The sequence below is a fragment of the Kogia breviceps genome, chromosome 1 (genome assembly GCF_026419965.1).
Source record: "Kogia breviceps isolate mKogBre1 chromosome 1, mKogBre1 haplotype 1, whole genome shotgun sequence".
Taxonomy (NCBI): Eukaryota; Metazoa; Chordata; class Mammalia; order Artiodactyla; family Physeteridae; genus Kogia; species Kogia breviceps.
The window spans coordinates 166,231,618-166,248,518 of record NC_081310.1 but is presented as its reverse complement, the minus strand read 5'-3'; the positions used below and the strand labels follow the sequence as shown (position 1 = coordinate 166,248,518).

The 16,901-nt window shown below is 53.0% G+C and overlaps 1 protein-coding gene across 7 annotated transcripts in view; it reads right to left on the bottom strand.

Annotated features, from left to right (window-relative positions):
- Nucleotides 1-126: 126 nt before the first annotated feature.
- Nucleotides 127-16,901, bottom strand: part of ERI3 (ERI1 exoribonuclease family member 3) — a 129,482-nt gene continuing 112,707 nt past the window's right edge. For all 7 annotated transcript variants that reach the window (XR_009338826.2, XM_059083079.2, XM_067009223.1 and 4 more), the window contains one exon: nucleotides 127-652. Coding sequence is in view for 6 of the 7 variants with exons in the window: in XM_059083079.2 (XP_058939062.1) it covers nucleotides 570-652 (83 nt within the window). In the remaining variant the exon portion in view is untranslated. The remainder of the gene's footprint in view (nucleotides 653-16,901) is intronic.

Sequence of the window (16,901 nt, the reverse complement as noted above, 5' to 3'; positions counted from 1 at the left end):
AGGTGCTCCAGAGACTGCCAGCTCTGCTGGTGGCCTTGAGCACAGGGCAGCCTGGCATATGCTCTAACCCCTGCACATCCAGACTGTCAGGCACGGGACTGCCTGGTCCACACACACACCCAGGGCCTCGTTTCCCCGACTTTATTCAGTGGCACGTTCACAGCGGGGATGGGGGTAGACACAAGGTGGGGCCTGATCTGTCCTGGAGCCCTGGGGGCACCACACACCATGCACTACAGATGGGAGGGGGCACAGGGGGGCTTGGTGGCCCCAGCAAGAAGCCTGTACTGGGAGGAGACAGTGAGGAGGAGGTCCCCCAGCCCAGGCCCACAATGGGAGGGCCTGATACTGGGCTGAGGTTGAGGGGAGGGGGTAGGGGGCACAAAGTGTCTGTTCCAGAGGGGCCAAGTGGCCAAGCCTCACCCAGGACACAAGCCCACAGGGCGGGCTGGGGGACACTCTGGACGTAGAGCTGTGCCACTCTCCCTTTGCCCCTCTGGTGAGGGAGAGGAGGGTTTTGGGCTGGGCCAAGCAGCTACCCTGTCCTGCCCCATCCCATCCTCGGCCAGTCAGAACGGCTTTGATGTCTGCTTGAAGATGAAGCCTCGGTATGCGAGTGTCTTCATGATGTTGGCAATGTTCTTGCAGTCATCTAAAAAGAGGCAGAGAAGACATTTATTAGGTGGGCCCCAGAGCCTTCCCCTGTGGGCCCAGAGGTACACGGGTGGGGGTGGGAGGCAGGTTCAGATTCAGGAGCCATAGGCTCTAAACCAGTGGGTCCTATCCCCCGGTGGCAGCAACTCCAGCTTCAGGTTGGGCCGGGTGATGCTGGGCCAGCAAGAAGCCTGGTCTCAATGCTTCTGAGTCCCATAATTCATGCTGGAAATTGGCCGGCATGGCCCTCCCTGGCCCCAGCGGTGATGTATGGGCACCGTCGCAGTAAGAAAAAGGCAGAGTAAATGTGTAATTTCTCCCTTGACGGCCCCCGGCCGCTGGGCGATCCTTCTTGTTGCCGCCGCGTGGGGACGGCCCGTCCGCCACACTCCGTCTTCCCGCCACCCGTCTTGATGTCTCCATTTCATTACTGTGCGGCCATTCATCACGCCCACGGCCAGGGTGACTTTGCCGGCACTTGCATGTGTGTGGGAGATGTGGCCCAGGCCATAATCACTGGTGACAAGGCACAAGCCTTGGCACTTCCGGGCCGGGGTCCCAGGCTCACATGCTCCTGCAGCTACCGCCTGGGCGCCCGCTCCTGTGCAGCCCAGGCCAGTGGAGAGGGGCTGGGTCTGTGGTCCTCTTAACACCCTGGCCAGCAGCCTTCTACCAGACACCCCTGTGTAGCTCAGCCCAAGCCCTGCCTCTCCCACCCCGGCAGCCTTCAGCCCTGTCTCTGGCCATATCTCAGATTAAAGATGTCTGCGCCTGCCAGATCCTGTCACAGCAGTTTCCTCCGTGTTGACTGCCGTAAGAAACTCCATGGTGAAAACTGTCCTAGACCCCGGTGGCCACAGGAACAGGTACTCCTGGAGCCTCAGTATCATGGTCATGGGCCCCGACCCCCTCACCTGCCTCTTCTTCCATCCTCCTCCCACCTCCCATAGGTGCTCTGCTCCTGTGCCATAACCAGGACCTCAGCTGCCACCGCCCTCGTGGGGTCGATGCCATGGTGGCAGAAGTATCGTACGTCGATGTCATAATCAGGTGTGGGGGTGGTAAGGTCAAGGTGGGGTCAGGAGGCCCCTGCGTCTGTCAAGGACCAACCCCTTGCACTGAGCTCCCAGCCTGCCCTCGCCAGGATCTTAGACCAGGAATGGGGACCCACCAGAGCTAGAAAAAGACTGTGAGAGTGGGAGGAGTCTGGTCAGGCCGGGCCCTGTATCATCAGCCAGACACCAGCTCTGCAGACCCGGCGCACGGCAGACGAGCTCTCTGGGTAAGGCCAGACAAGTCACACGGGGTCCTGTCTCTCAGAGCTCAATATGAATGTAGCTATGGTGGATGTGGGCACGGACAGGTGACCCAGGACCCAGGCACAGGGACACCTTGTTCCTCTAGGCGCTCGGGAAGCCATGAAGGCTGGTCTGAGGCGGAACAGTGAGAAGACAGATGGGTGGGTAGTGGCGGCCATGGCAACTCCAGACGTGACCCATCCCCATGGTTTATGGGCCGGACACGCGCCCCGCTCAGCTGAGGCCCCGTCATTTGTCTCCCTTAGTGTGCACGCCTGTGCTGTGGGGGTAGAGGGTGGAGGGAGGGGGCTGTGACGGGAGGAGCTAGGCAGTCGACAGGAAGGGGAATGGGGCAGGAATGGCTGTGCAGGAGGGGCAGGCCCCAGGAGTGGGGAGGGCTTATGACAGAGTCCAGGGGCTGTCACGGCACCACTGAAAGGGCTACTACGATAGGTGATTTTCTTCCCAAATAAATCTGGCCTTGTCAGGGCCCCTCCGATCCTTGCTGCTGTCTCCGGCACTCTGGGGACCGTGGCCGCTGTGCATATTAAGAATAAGCCCCCTCGTTATCTGCAATTACCCAGCGGCCACACACCTCATTTCTTCCAGCAGAAAAGAAAATTAGTTTTCTATTGACTTCATCTGGCTCCTCCCTCATTGCTGGACAAATTGCTCAATCTACCTCCTCTGGCCCAAGTGAATGTGCCCAGCTCCTCCCCCAGGCCACCAGCCATCCAGTGGGGGAGCACTGACTTCCCACCTGTGCCTCGTCTGGAGCTGGGCAAAGGTCCATGTGCCCCAGTCTCGCCCCTGACCTCTCCCCCATTCTACACACCAGATGGCTTCATCCACATCCTGAGCTTCTGAAAATTGCTATCTCCAGTCTGGGCCTCTCTCCTGAGCTCCAGACCACAGATCCAAACGCCTCTGGAACATCTCTTCCTAGATATCTATACAAACTCAAAATGTCCAGCAGTGAACTAACTTTTTCCCCCAAGCTCCTCCTCTCCCCTGTCTTCTCCATCCCAGTGAATGGCACTCCCAAACGTCCCAGAAGAAACCTGATTCAAGCTTGACATCCTGCCTTCCCCCCAAATCCAATCAAGCGTGAACTGCAGGCTTTATCTTCTCTGTCTCATCATCTACTTCCCTTCATTCTGGCACCACTTCCCAGTCCAGACCCCATCATCTCCTGCTCTTACAACAGCAGCTGGTCCTCTTTCTTTCCCCTTTAATCCATTCTCTTACAGCCAAAGTGATCTTTCTCACACAAATCTGATCACGTTCTTTTCTCTTTAAATCCCTTCAGTGGCTCCCCTGCCCTCACTTTCACGTCTACACACTCCTTATTATGACTTCAAGTTAAAGGCCCTGCAAAAACAGATACCTGCTATCTCTGGTCTCACCCCTGTCACTCTCTACCCCCAACGCCAGGATTACAACCTCAAGGAACCATTTATGTTTTCTGAAAATGACAAAGTGGGTTTTGGAGTCAGACCTGTTTGTAGTCTTAACTTCGCCCACTGGCTGTGTGCCCTGCGGCAAGTGCCGAGTTTCTCCAAACTTCAGGTTCGCTAGGGGTGACAACAGATACTACCTCAGTGTTACTGGGAGGACTGAACGGGTGATACACCCACATGTCTGCACATGCTGTGTTTGGAATACCTCCTCTCTTCTTGAAGGGAAGGCAAGGATGCTAGTTTTCTGGATGACCCAATGGTGAGAAGGTATAATACTGTACAATCTGTGGCACAGATGACACAGGGGCCAGAACACTTGGTGAAACCACTTGTCACTCGTGCCACAAACTCTGACTGCTGACCCTGTCCACTGGGGATTCTGGAGTCTTAACTTGTTGCAACTGGTCCACCACAATGAAGAGAGACCCAGACTGGGGAAGACAGCCCTGAAAGCCGACCTAAGAATCAGTGCAACCCACTGACAAGCCCAGAGACAAATCTGGGCTTTTAACAGACCATAAGTTCAGAGAGTGCACCGGGTGAGCCTCCCAGAAAGTCCTCTGCTCGAAGCTCTGGGGCCACCTGGGTCAGCAGCCCCACCTTGTGGCACGTCATTGAGCTACTGAGGCCAGCCTGAGGCTGTTCTGGGGTCGGGGGCAGGGAGCCTTGTGCCCACAATGGAGGCCTCCAAGAGTAGGTCTTCCTCACCTCCAATTTCTAGATTAACCTGTTTTTATCTTCCTGCAGGAACATCCACTTGTGACAAGATTGCCCTCTTCTTTTGGGGGGCATTAATATTTTTAATGTTGGAATTAATTCTTAATGTCTTTATATTGTCAAGGCTGTAATGGAGGGGGGGGGGTTGGCTGCATAAACCCCTCAGAGAGGTGAGTGGGGCCAGCACCTAACAAAGGATGAGCTCGCTGGCTGGCTCCAAGGGTAGTCAAATATCTGCTTGGCGAAATAGCTGCTAGTGGAAGCGTGGCTCAGATCGCTTAGGACAGCCGGTGAGAACACACACAGGGCAACCACCTGAGGCTGACACGCTCCAGTTGGCTGCACTTGTCTGGGAATTGAACGGTAGAGGACAGGATGCAGAGACTGGGCCAGGGCCACCCTCAGGAGGGAAGGGACCCAAGGAAGCTCTTGGAAGGCCATCTATTCATGCAGTCATTCATTCAGCAAATACACACTGACACCTTCTGTGTGCCGGCTGCACAGGGCCATGCTGGGCCACAGGGCTGCAGACTCTGCAGCTCCCTGCCCTCGAGGAGCTCAGAGACTGCATCTGTAAGTGGTGCAGTGTGAACAGTGCTATGAGAGGAGGCGGCACAAAAAAGGGCACTTTGTTCAGTCCAAGGATCAGGAAAGGGTTCCTGGGAAGACGAAGTTAAACATGCAGAGAGGGCCGGCCAGCAAGTCGGGGTTGAGGTGGGGAGGTGTTCTCATCATACGGAACAGCACAGGCACATTTCTGGAGGGGACATGTGGAGTGTCCCCCACAAATTTAAGTTGAGCAGGTGGGGCATAATGAAGAATAAGAGGCAGGGGGAGCGGCGAGATGAAGGCGGTGAGGTCAGCAGTGGCCGTCTAGAAGAAACCCTGCAGAGCCCCGAATGCCAGACTAAGGAGCTTATAATTTCACTGTTCTGGGAATGATGAGGAGACTCACATGTCTGAGGAGGAGCATGACAGGACCCAATTTGTGTTTCAGAATTATCTTTAAAGGATTAGAGGTGTTAACGCGGAAGGCAGAGACAGCAACTAGCAGACTCTACTATGTATTTCTGGTCCAGGCCAGAAATGGTAGCCCAGCACTAGGCCAGTGGCAGTGGAAATGGAGGTGGAGAGATACTGGTGATGTGGAGAAGCAAATGGAGGCAAGAGATTTTTAGGAAATAGAATGAGCAAGACTTAATGAGGGGACTGGGGGGGCTGGAGGAGGGATGCGTCTAGGATCTGAGTGCCACTCACCGAGATGAGGCAAACCAGAGAAGGTGCAGGTTTGGGGCGTGATGAATGTACCTTCGGATGTATTAAGTCTTGAGATTTCTATGAGACAGCTAAACTTATCAGGCATTTCTTTTATGGCTTCTGGGCTTTATATCTTGCTTCAACAGGCCTTCTCTATCCCAGTGTTATTAGAAAACTATCATGTATTTTCTCTGAATACTTTTTGTATTTAATTTTTTAATCTGTCTGGAATTGACTTTTGTATGTGGTGAGAAGTAGAAGATCTAACTTTATTTTTCCCCTAGTGGATAGTCAGTTGTCCTGTCACCATTGATCAAACTGTCCACACCTGCCCCATGCTTTTGAAACGATGCCTCTATCTTATATACCATCCCCACACATGGATCTGTCGGAGCCAGGAAAGAGAATGAACGTGAAATGATCAAAGAGGCAAACCAGATTGAGAGGACACCTGGAGCAGCAGGGTGACAAACTGCTGACCTTACAGGGCTGTGAGGCAGTGTGCCCTAAAGGAAGACTTAGATACAACCTGAGGCCTCCTGCCTAAAAAGCTCAGCCTGGCAACACACCTTATGAGTGATCTCCAGTGCTGGTGAGGAACGGGGCCGGAGGCCACGGAGCAAAGATGGGTCCTCATCTTGTTTCCACCTCTTTCTGTCTGTCTGTTAGGACACCTTGGCAGCAGCGTGCCTGAGCACAAAGTGCCAGTGGGACTGCCAGATCAAATACGCTCCCAGCCCCACACGGGACACACTTATACTAAAAAAATTATCTGCTGTTTATCTGTTTAAATTCTAATTTAACTGATGTTCCTATATTTTTATTGCTAAATCGGCAACTCGTTGCTGGGGGCCAGCATCTCAAGCCATGGCTGGGTGCAATTCAGGGCACAACAGCAAATAGGAACTCAGAAGAAAGGAAGCCAAGGCAGGGAATTTAGGACTAAACCAGCAGAGGGCCCCTGTATATCCTTAGATTCTGGGTTCGAATCCAACCTCCATCACTTAGTAACTGTGTGAACTTGAGCAAATTACCGTACTATATTTAACCTCTGTTTTTGGATTCTTCTTCTCTAAAATGGGAATGATAATGATAATTATAGCAACTGCTTGCCTCAAAGGGTTGTTAAAAAGATGAAATGAGTTTTTATTTGTGAAGTGCTTAAAACAGTGGGTGGGTTAGTTATTATTAGTAGTATTGGTGTCATTACTCCAATTATATCCAATAATAATATTGTTATTCCAACAGAAATACCCTGATATCCCCCAACCCCTGTTCCTTGTCCCAGATGTAGCCCACAGAGTCCCCTGGGCCCCCAGACAGGGTGACCTTGGCCCACCCGACACACCCTCCAGACATAGATTCCCTTCTCCCCACTGACGCGACTGCCACGGTTCCCTCCCCTTCCCCCCAGACGGGCCGTTATAGCCTCAACTCCAAAGTGACCCCTTCTTCCAGCCCCTTCCCGCATCCCCCCTCCACCCCACCGAGGTGCCTGGAGGTGCCACAGGGCTGATGGTGAAGGATGACGGTGGTTCCACAATAAGGGGAAAAGGCAATTTCATCTTGATTAGCAGGCGATTTCTCTCTCCGTAATAAGCGCGCTCCAAATAATTAGCGTGTTTTACGTAATAATGAAATTACAGAAATGCAGTCCACTTATTCAAACAACTCACCATTACCATATTTTTAAATATTAGACTTAATTAGAGTTTATCACTTCGGAGAAGTATGCGGACCGAAGATGTTTTTTAAAAAATCCTCATAAAGTGTTTATTAAGCGCTGGTAAAGCTGGGATAATGATGTGTTTGGAAATTAAGGCAATCAAACACTTACCGCCGCTTCTGGAGGCCGGGCATGGAAATGAGGCCATTACACGCCCATTACCCGCCAGCTCACAGCCACTTGGGGGGCGGGGAGAGGATGCGCCTGGCCGAGAGGGCACAGTGCCCAGAAACGCCTGTGCCAACAGCCCACAACAGCCTGACCAGTAAGCACAGCATCACTTACAGGACATCTGGCCACCAGGAGCCCAACTCAAACCTGGCCAGGCAAATGACTGGACAGGTCCCAAATGCCAAAGAAGACGCCCAAGACTAACCCAGGTCCAGACTCCCAGACCTGGCAGGACATATCAACTTCATTTAAACCCCAGTGCAGAGTGGGGACAGAAGCCAGACTGGGCAGCCAGAGAGGTCAATGAGAAGAGGCGGAAGCTGAGGAAGCTACAGACCTGAGTGTCCACTCCCAATTCTGGGCCACACAGGAAGGGGCAGCTAGAGTGGTGGAGAAGGGTCTAAGAGGAAGCTGGGGAACTGAGCTGGGAGCCAGAGACGCAGAGGAACCAGGGGCCAGGCTCAGGAACACACCTGGGGACAGACTCGGACTGGGGAAAGTAGGCAAGAAGGGTGGCGAGAGAGGGGCTGGTGGCTCCAGGCCCCATTTATCCCGGTGAATAACTAATTCCAGAATTTATAGTGCTGGGTTTTTGTTCTGTGGCCATTTATATCTGCGAGGGGAGGAAATGAAGAGGCAGCACGGATGCCACATCTTTCTGTGTTATTGCTTGTCTGCCATTTGCAAATCATTATTAATTGTGGGCCCTGGTGGCGGGCTGGGTGGGGGCCGGGCTGGGTACATCCACATAGCTCTTCATCAAGGACCCCAGCCGCTGCCCCAGAGAGCCAATTACCCCGCCCTGATTGGGATCAGATAAAGAGGGAATTTTTACAAATTAGGGAATAAATAGAATTTCCACACAGGGCGCGGGCAGGACCTGAGAGGCTGTAATGAAAAACCATCCGTCACCATCAGCGCGGGCTGGGCACATAGCCCCGGCACTCCCCCCCTTTGTGGGCCCACCCTCATGCTCAGGGGCCTGGACGTACAGGTCTAAGGACACCCCAACCCCTCCAAGGCCCGGACGCAGGGAGAGGAGTTCCCAGTGGGGCGCGTGTATGCCCTCTGGGCCCCAGCTCTGACACTGTCCCTAGTGCCTCTCCCTCGGGGTCTTGACAAGGAGGAGACCGAGGCAGTCCTGAGAACGACTAGAGTTGGGGACCACGGGGCAAAGACCACATCCACGCCCCTCCAGCTATGGCAGCCCTAGGGCAGAGCCCCGGCCCCTGGACCACTCACTCTGGGTTCCCATTAGCGCTCCTCCCCTTGGATCATTAAATATGTATATCTTATTACACGCCTTGTTAGAGTATCGAGCTCTATTGACTGATGATAAATCCTGAGCCTCGTCCTGGCCATAAATTTATCTGGAGATGATGAAGACTCAATAATCTAGTCAGGCAGATAATATCATCGGGCCTTAAAAAAGATCATTACATTATATGTCAGAATTAAAAGTGAAATACGCCACAGTAACAGGGCGGCTGCTCTGGCCATTACAACGGGTGCCCGCCTCCCCTCACTCATCCCCAGCCAAGGCCCCGTCCAGGTAGAGGGGGCCAAGAAGCCTCGCCCTCCTCTTGGCTCTGGATGCCACAGATAAAAGTGCCTGATAACCTAAGGCAAAGTGAAGGGGACGTGGCCTGGGAGGGGACAGGGGAAGAGGTGGCCACTGAGAACAGCTGAGCACCTCTGCCGTACTTGGCAGCCACTTCTGCCCCAACCGAGCTCCCATCTGACCCGGTCCCTAGGGGTCTCCTGTGGGACTGTCTTCTGGGGGTCCTTGAGTGGCTCCAACAGGAAGGTGACAGGGCTTCACACCCTTCCAGAGTGGCCTGACCAATCATGGCGGATTCTTTCCAAAATGGAGACACAGGGATAGGGAGAGGTTAGGCTACTTGTGTGTATGCCCCAGGCACCTGTGACCTGGCCCCAGACCCATGTGCCAGCAGCATATCTGAGGCCTTTCCTGTGAGCATGTGCTATCAATCCAGACCACGGCCACCTCCTTCCTGAGAGCCCTGCCTGTCACAGCCTCTACACCCTGCCCTTTGAGAAACTTGCCACCAGCCTCTTGTTCTTTGACCTCAGCACTAACAACCATCTCCATTATATCTTATTTTCACCCATTTCCACAGTCACACCCTCCACCTTGTTAACATCCTCCACTGTGCTCCCTTTGAAATGTTAAATTCAAATATTCCCAGTTACTGACGATAATATGCTTTTTCTTTCATCTCACTGGAACCTCGAAACCACTTATATCCCTAATATCTCCAGATACCCTCCTGTGTTCACCTTTTTCCCCGTCCACTTTTGACTGCTCACCCAACAGCCACTCTCCTTCTGCGAAGCTGGCAGAGCCCGCTCCTCCCTCCCTGACCAAGGGAAACCTCCGTGGTCTGAGGCATTTGTGGGGATCCTACCCCCTTGCCAGCCATGGGTTTAGGAGTGGCCAAGTGTCCTGGCTACTGGGATATGACGGTAAGTTTGCTGAAAGACCTTCAAGGAAAATTTCTTCACTCTTACGAAGAGAACCATGAGGGGAAAATAGTCCTGTATATTCTGCTGGATGTTTTCATGTCTGCACATAATGTCTGGGACTGCAGAAGCCATATTCCAACCTTGAGGGGAGTTAGCCTGTGAAGAACATGCTGAAGATAAAAGAACAGAACAATGGAAAGAAAATCTGGGTCCTTGATGACATTGCTGAGATGCTGAATTAACCAACTCTAGGATCACCTTACCTTTTGTGAGGGAATAAACCCTCTTATTATTTAAGATTTAAATTGGGTTTTCTTTTTCTTGTAGCCAAAAGCTTTCTAACACACAGAATGTAAAGGCAGGAAAGAGAATGACAAAACAAAGGAAGGGAGGCAAAGGGCAACGAGGACACCATTTCAGGCTAGGAAGCTGGTAACCCTTGTTACGCTCTCTTAAAACATTTGCTCAGGGCTTCCCTGGTGGCGCAGTGGTTAAGAATCCGCCTGCCAATTCAGGGGACATGGGTTCGAGCCCTGGTCCGGGAAGATCCCACATGCCGCAGAGCAACTAAGCCCATGCTCCACAACTACTGAGCCCGCATGCCACAACTACTGAAGCCTGCGTGCCTAGAGCCCATGCTCCGCAACAAGAGAAGCCAGCACAATGAGAAGCCTGTGCACCGCAACGAAGAGTAGCCCCCGCTCGCCGCAACTAGAGAAAGCCCGCACGCAGCAACAAGGACCCAACGCAGCCAAAAATAAATAAATTTATAAAACAAACAAACAAACAAACAAAAAACATTTGCTCAAACTGTCTCCTGCTGTATCTCAGGACACAGGCCATGTTACCATAAAGGCTAAAAGAGTCATGTTTAGGTGGGAACCCAGGTGAAAACAGAGGGAAGAAAATACAACTTTACAAAGAAAGGATTTTTATGTCTCTGACTTGCAATTTAAGTTGACTTTTTCAAAGTCCGACGGCAACACAAAATCATGAGACTCAAGGCTTCTTTCTCCCCTGCCCTTCTTAGCATGTCGTTTCCAATTTCCAGATTATCTTATGTTCCAAAATGGCTGCTGAAGCTCCAATCATCACGTCCACATTTTAGGAAAGAGGAAGAAGGAAAAAGCAAGAATAATGTACTTTCCAGCTAAGTCATTTCCCTTTCAGTATTGTCCCTGGAGGACCCACACACTTTTCCTTTTATCTCACTAGCCAGAACTCAGAGACATAACCATATCCAGCTGTATGAGAAACTAAAAAAAAAATAAGTAGTCTTTTAACTGGGTTACACCCTGCTGCCCCTAATTATCCAGGGGCTCTATTTAGTGAGGAAGAAGGTCAATGGCTATTGGGTACATACCAAGCAGTTTCTGTCCTAGCAACATAACTGATACACCTCGCTTTGGAGCTTGGATTCCATGGTCCATCATCTTAGTCCTTTCTTGCCAATCGTCTCAACTCTCTTGCTCCCCTTTTCTCCCACCACCCTTGCCTGGAAAAACCCAAACACTGCCTTCTCTATGCTTACATCTGGGCTGAGTGTGACTAGAGAAAACTGAAACCTTACAGATTCACGCAACTCATAAAATCATAGTCATCAATCTCAGCTGGGTGTATAAAACCGCCCCATTTCCTATTGCCTGATCAGTGCGCATGCTCTCTCCCCCTTTCTCGCTAGTTCAATTTCCAACTTTCTCTACTTTCCCAAACTCTCAAACTCCCTACCCCCAACATCGCCCTGACCCTCTTACCCACACAACCTCATCTCCTACTTCACAGGAAACACAGAAGCCACACCCCTGCACCTGTGCCAGTCCTCACCTTTCATCCTGAGAAGAGGAACTGTCCTGATGTCACATCTGAAGCCCATCCCCCGACCCCACCTGGTTTCTGGAGTCTAACCCGAATGCCTTCTCAGGGGTCCTACTTTGTGAGTAACCCCCTTCCTCTCTGATATAGCTTCAGTTGCTTCTTCTGCACTGGTTCCCTCATGTAAACATGTAAATATATTAAATCTCTCCCATCTTTAAAAACAAGCTCCCTTTAATTCCTTTTCCCTTTTCCCATGTGGCTAAGACCCAATCTTTCCTCCCTTTCGTAGCCGAAGGTCTCATTTCCTCCTTTCCCACCCTGCGATCTGATTTCCCCCAGCAGCGCCTTACCAAACTGCTTCCTCTAACAGTTCCTACGGCCTCATGGGGCTGAAATCCAATGGAAGCTTTTCAGGTTTACATCAGCCCAGTGGACTGACTCATGCCTTGAAACTCTTCCCTCGGTTTCAGTGACAACACCTTTTCTCCACTACCCTCCTCCAGCTCCCCTGTCCGCGCCTGCCTTTTCTCCTGACCACCCCTAAGAGGTGGGTGTTGCTCACAGTGGTCGCTGGCCTTCTTCCCTTTTTACTCTCTGCACTCTCCCTGGGCAAACTTACCCACCCCTAAGCTTTATTTACCATATATTTTCCCATAGTTTCTAAACCTGTATTCCTACTACCACCATCCTGGTCCAGGGCACCACCCTCCCTCACCTCAACCAGGTGACATTAGTGCCCCTGCCAATCTCCTCTATAGTGTCCTTCTAAGCCACAAATCTGGTCATTTCACTGCCTGTCTTAAACCCCTTCAATGACCCTGGAACTGAAAAAGGACATCCAGTAGAAATGCTGGTGAAACTGAAGTAAGGCCTTTCGTTTAGTTAACAGGAAAGTGATACCAATGTTAATGGCCTGGTGCTGATAGTTGTACTGTGACTGGGTAAGATGTTAACACTAGGGAAAGATGGGTAAGAAAGGCTTCTGCAAATGTAAAATGAGTTCCAAGTAAAAAGTTTAAGAGTTAATAATTAGAACGACAACCATCACCACCACTTCCAACGGTGCCTCATTGCTCTCAGGATAGCATCCAAACTTCTACACTAAGTTCTGGGGATCTGCCCAGGTGTCCCCCTAGGGCCTCATCTTTCCCACTCTCCTGTTGGACCGCAGAGTTCTGGCTCTTCTCCCTCATGTGTTTTTTCACGTGCTCTTCCTTCTGCCTGGGAAGCTCCTCCTCCACTTCTCAGCTGGAGTGCCCCCTCGTCTATCCTGAGGGATGGAGGCTTGCTGTGGCTTCCTGAGGTGCCTTAACTGCACCCCCATGTAGGCGTTAGGAACCCCTTCTGTGTGTTCCCACAGCACCCATGTTCCTCCATGTGACTGCCTCTGTCACTCCCTGCTGGACCACAAACCCTTTGGGGGCACTAAGGTTACCTCAACAGAGGCCCTCAGTAAATATGTATTAAGGGTAGGGAAGGACGCACTGGAGGAAAAGAAAGAGGGAAGGGTGGAGGGACAAGATCACAGGTGAGCCTACTCCAGCCCTGACATCTGCCACCTGAAGCCCAGACAGGCCCAGGCCCTGCAAATCAGTCACGGTCCTTCCACAGATTCCAACGTGCCAGTGGCTTCAGCCCCTTCCCCACTTCCACTCCTTCCTAGTACCTTCATTTCCTCCGGAGCTGCTGTGCCAGGAGACTGGCTGGGACCTGAGCTCTCAAGTGACCTGGCCAGCCTGTCCTGAACCAAGACATCTGGGGGCGGAAGTTGTGGTGCTGGGGCTCCGTACTCCCCGCCAGTGATGCCCTGGAGAAGGGCCTGGCGATGCCTGGGGACTCTGGGAGTGGGGCTGCCCTCCCTAAGCCCAGTCCCACCTGGTAAATATTTCATCCTCAAGCTGCTCAGCTAATCCCTATTAATTTCAATACTGCTGCCTTGCCTGGCTCAGCTCCCAATGCATTATTTATCCCCTTTGTTTGTTTGTCGCTAACAGGTGGGCCCCAGCGGAGGCGCTGACTGGGGACAAGCCCACTCCATCACAGTGTGGCTGTGAATTAATCATGAGGACTAATGGGAACCACCTCAGCTCCAGGCACTTCCCTAGCCCCCTCCCCCTGCCCTGGCACCCAGGGGTGGACCGGGCCATCTCAGCTCAATTTAACTCAATTCAAAACAACACATTTTACTCACTACCCACAAAAGTCAGACACTATGTTATGCTTTGGGGATACAAGCTGAACAAAACAGACATAAATTCCTGCCCTCAGGGAACTTACAATCTAGTGGGGGGGGGGAGAGGCACTAAACAACTTCTTAATGAGGACTGTGAAAGGCTGCTCCAAAGGGGGAGTGCACGGAGGAGGAGCGCTGACCAAGGCTACGAGTCAGGAAAGCTTCCTTGAAAAGCAAACTGAGCTGGGCTCCACAGGAGGAGCGGGACTTGATTAGGCCAAGGGTGGGAATGGGGGCTCCCAAGGAAAATAAAGCCACGTGGGAAGGCCCTGAGGTGAGCGAAGGCATGGCAGGTTCCAGAAAATGAGGGAGGGCATTGTGCTGCCGCACACGGGGCACGAGGAGAGAGGCTTGAGAAAGGAGCACTCTTCTCCCTGAATGACCAGCATCTGTCCCGGCGGATTAGCACAGAGTCCTCCTGAACACCGGGACACATGCACACACTCACACCACCTCTGCCGACTTGAGCAACATCTGATTTCCTGACCTTGCGCCTGCGACACCGGAGAGGCGGTCAAGATTATGATCCTTCAACTGCACAGATCAGGAAACTCAGGCAAGCATCTGGCCTGGAGGCTTCTGAGGGGGCCAGTGTGGGCCTTAGCACCCTGAGGCTTAGGTGTGCCCGTGGCAGGCCAGGGCTGGGGACACTGACCGGCCTCAGCCACAATGCTCACATCACCTCCCAGGAAGGAACCTGCCTCACCTCTGAAAACCCAGCACTGGACGGGGCACCCACAAGACGCCAGCAAACACCTGCTGAGTGAATGACCACACAAGAGGGAATCTCTCTCTGGGGAGATCCTTCCCCAGAGGTCTAAATAGACAGAACGAGCTAACCTGTACGCAGGGTGTTACAGTACTTTCACAGTAAGCCTGAGAGGTAGGAGCCATCATCAGCCCCATTTTAAAGAGGAAGAAACAGAGGTCCTGGACGGCGAATGACTTACCCAGGACCACACAACCTGAAGTGATGGGCCATAACCAGGATGAGGTCAGCCTGGCTCCAGGCTCCCGCATATCCATAGATCTAACCACGCTGTGGGGACACTTCCCCAGGGATCTCCCTTCGTGACTCCAGGAACCCTAGTTCTTGAGGACAATCCTAAAAGGCACCTTGTTTATGAACCAAGTGTAGCTCTGACAGGGCAGAGACCTCATTGTGCACATGATCATGGGTGTGTAATTCTATTCAAAGTGGCCACTTTGAAAATCCATGTGTCTCCAGGGTCTCCGTCCATCATGGTGTCAAGTCCTGGAGCAGAGGCATCCGTCAGCGCTTCCCAACGCCATGGTCTGTGTGCCCACACGCCTGATCCCGCCCATGCGCCTGTCCTTGGCTCCGGGCTGCTCTGGCAGCACTGCCCCACCCTGTGAGAAGGCTCAGGCTAGCCTGCCTGCTCGGCCCAGCCTTACCCCTGCCCTCAGGCTAGCCTGACTGCCGGGCCCCACCCCTGCCCCAAATGCCTCCTCTGCCCTACCGGGTCTCTGTTCTCTTGGAGCTAGGCAGCCAGCGTGGAGGCAGCCTCGGTAACTCGCTAACGTGCTGCCCATGCTGTTCTTAAAAATTTATGACTGTGCAACATGAAAAATCCGGCTGAGGAGCCGTCATTAGCGGCGCTGCCTCCCTCCCCCACCAGGGCCGCCCTCGTAAATTGAGATTTATGGCTGCAGCAGGCGGGGCGGGGGCGCGTGCAGACGGTGAGGATGCTGTGGCGGAGACAGGCAGAGGCCGATGAGGCCGCGATGGGGCCGGGGGCTCCCCCCTGCGGCAGCTCCGGTTCATCGCAATCTGCGGAGATACCTACCGAGAGTAACGTCTGGCCTGGGTTGCTGGCCTAGCGCGGATGCTGATTACATTTAGCAGTCGGACTCCAGAGGGAGGAGCCAGTCCTATGCCAATCACTGGCTCCTTGAGGTGTAGGGCCAGATCCTGAAGTCCAGGGGCAAGCAAGCAAGGGTCTCTTAGTAGGATGACTTTGGGAGGGGGAAGGTTGGACCTAGGGAGGAAGGATCATCCTTGCTGGGGTCACAGGGCCTCGGCCCCCCCGAGTCAGCTTCTCCAACCAAAAGCATCTAGTTTGGGCTGTGACTGTGGTATCCCAACCAGAGAACTGAAGGGGAGGGAGGGAGGAAGGAGGATGCCAGGGCCCTTCCCTTTCCTCTCCTTTCTCTGGTAAGAAGGGCCAATGGAGAGGATGTTAAAGGCAGGAGGGCAAGGACTGGATCAGCCACAGAGCCTCCCCTGACAGAAGCCAGGCTGGGGCTGAAGAGGAGAGGAGGTGAGCCCATGAGCCTGCTGCCCACCCCCCAACCCCCGCAGGCCCTCCCGATTACCTCCCCTCTGCCGCCCCCCTGCTCACTTAGCCCTGTCAGCCAGGCCATTATGAAATTGGGGTTTCATTTACAGACTAATTAAACATTACAGCTTGTTCACAATTACAACGCGGGGATGAGGGAGTAACTAATTACGGAAGAAATGAGCTAACATTTATCTCTGCTCCCACCCTCCCTCTACCCACTGCCACCCGCCCCCACCCCCCGCCCCAATCTGGCTTCCTCCCACTCTCTGGTCAGTACCAGCTCTCAAGGCTTATTACCTAGGATGGGGGACTGGAAGGGTACCCACCCACCCTAGACACCAGGTTGGGCTGCCCAGCTACCCCAGGGGAGGGGCTTAGCTCCCAGAGCCCTGCCACCAGAGACAGTCAGGGCTTTTGTGCGAGACCCTGTGGGTGTAAGGACCCTGTGATGGTACGTGTGGCCCTCATATGGGGGGTGGGGACCTGCTCTGGTGTATGACTGTGACAGCACTGTGGAGCCATGTGGCTCTATGTATCTTTATCTTGTGGGGCAAGGTTTTGCTGTGACTGCTGCAGACAAAGATTTGTGTGATGGGGTATGAGCGTGAATGATCCATGCCCTAGCCCCCAAACCCCCAGGGCAGAATAGGAAAGAAGCAGGCAGCTGCAGGAGGTGATGGTCTAAGCGGGCCTGGGATGTGGCCCCGGCAGCTCCAGGACCAAATCCCCACTGGGCAACCTTATTCACTCCCTCAGAAGCAAGAGAGGCAAGCAGGGTTG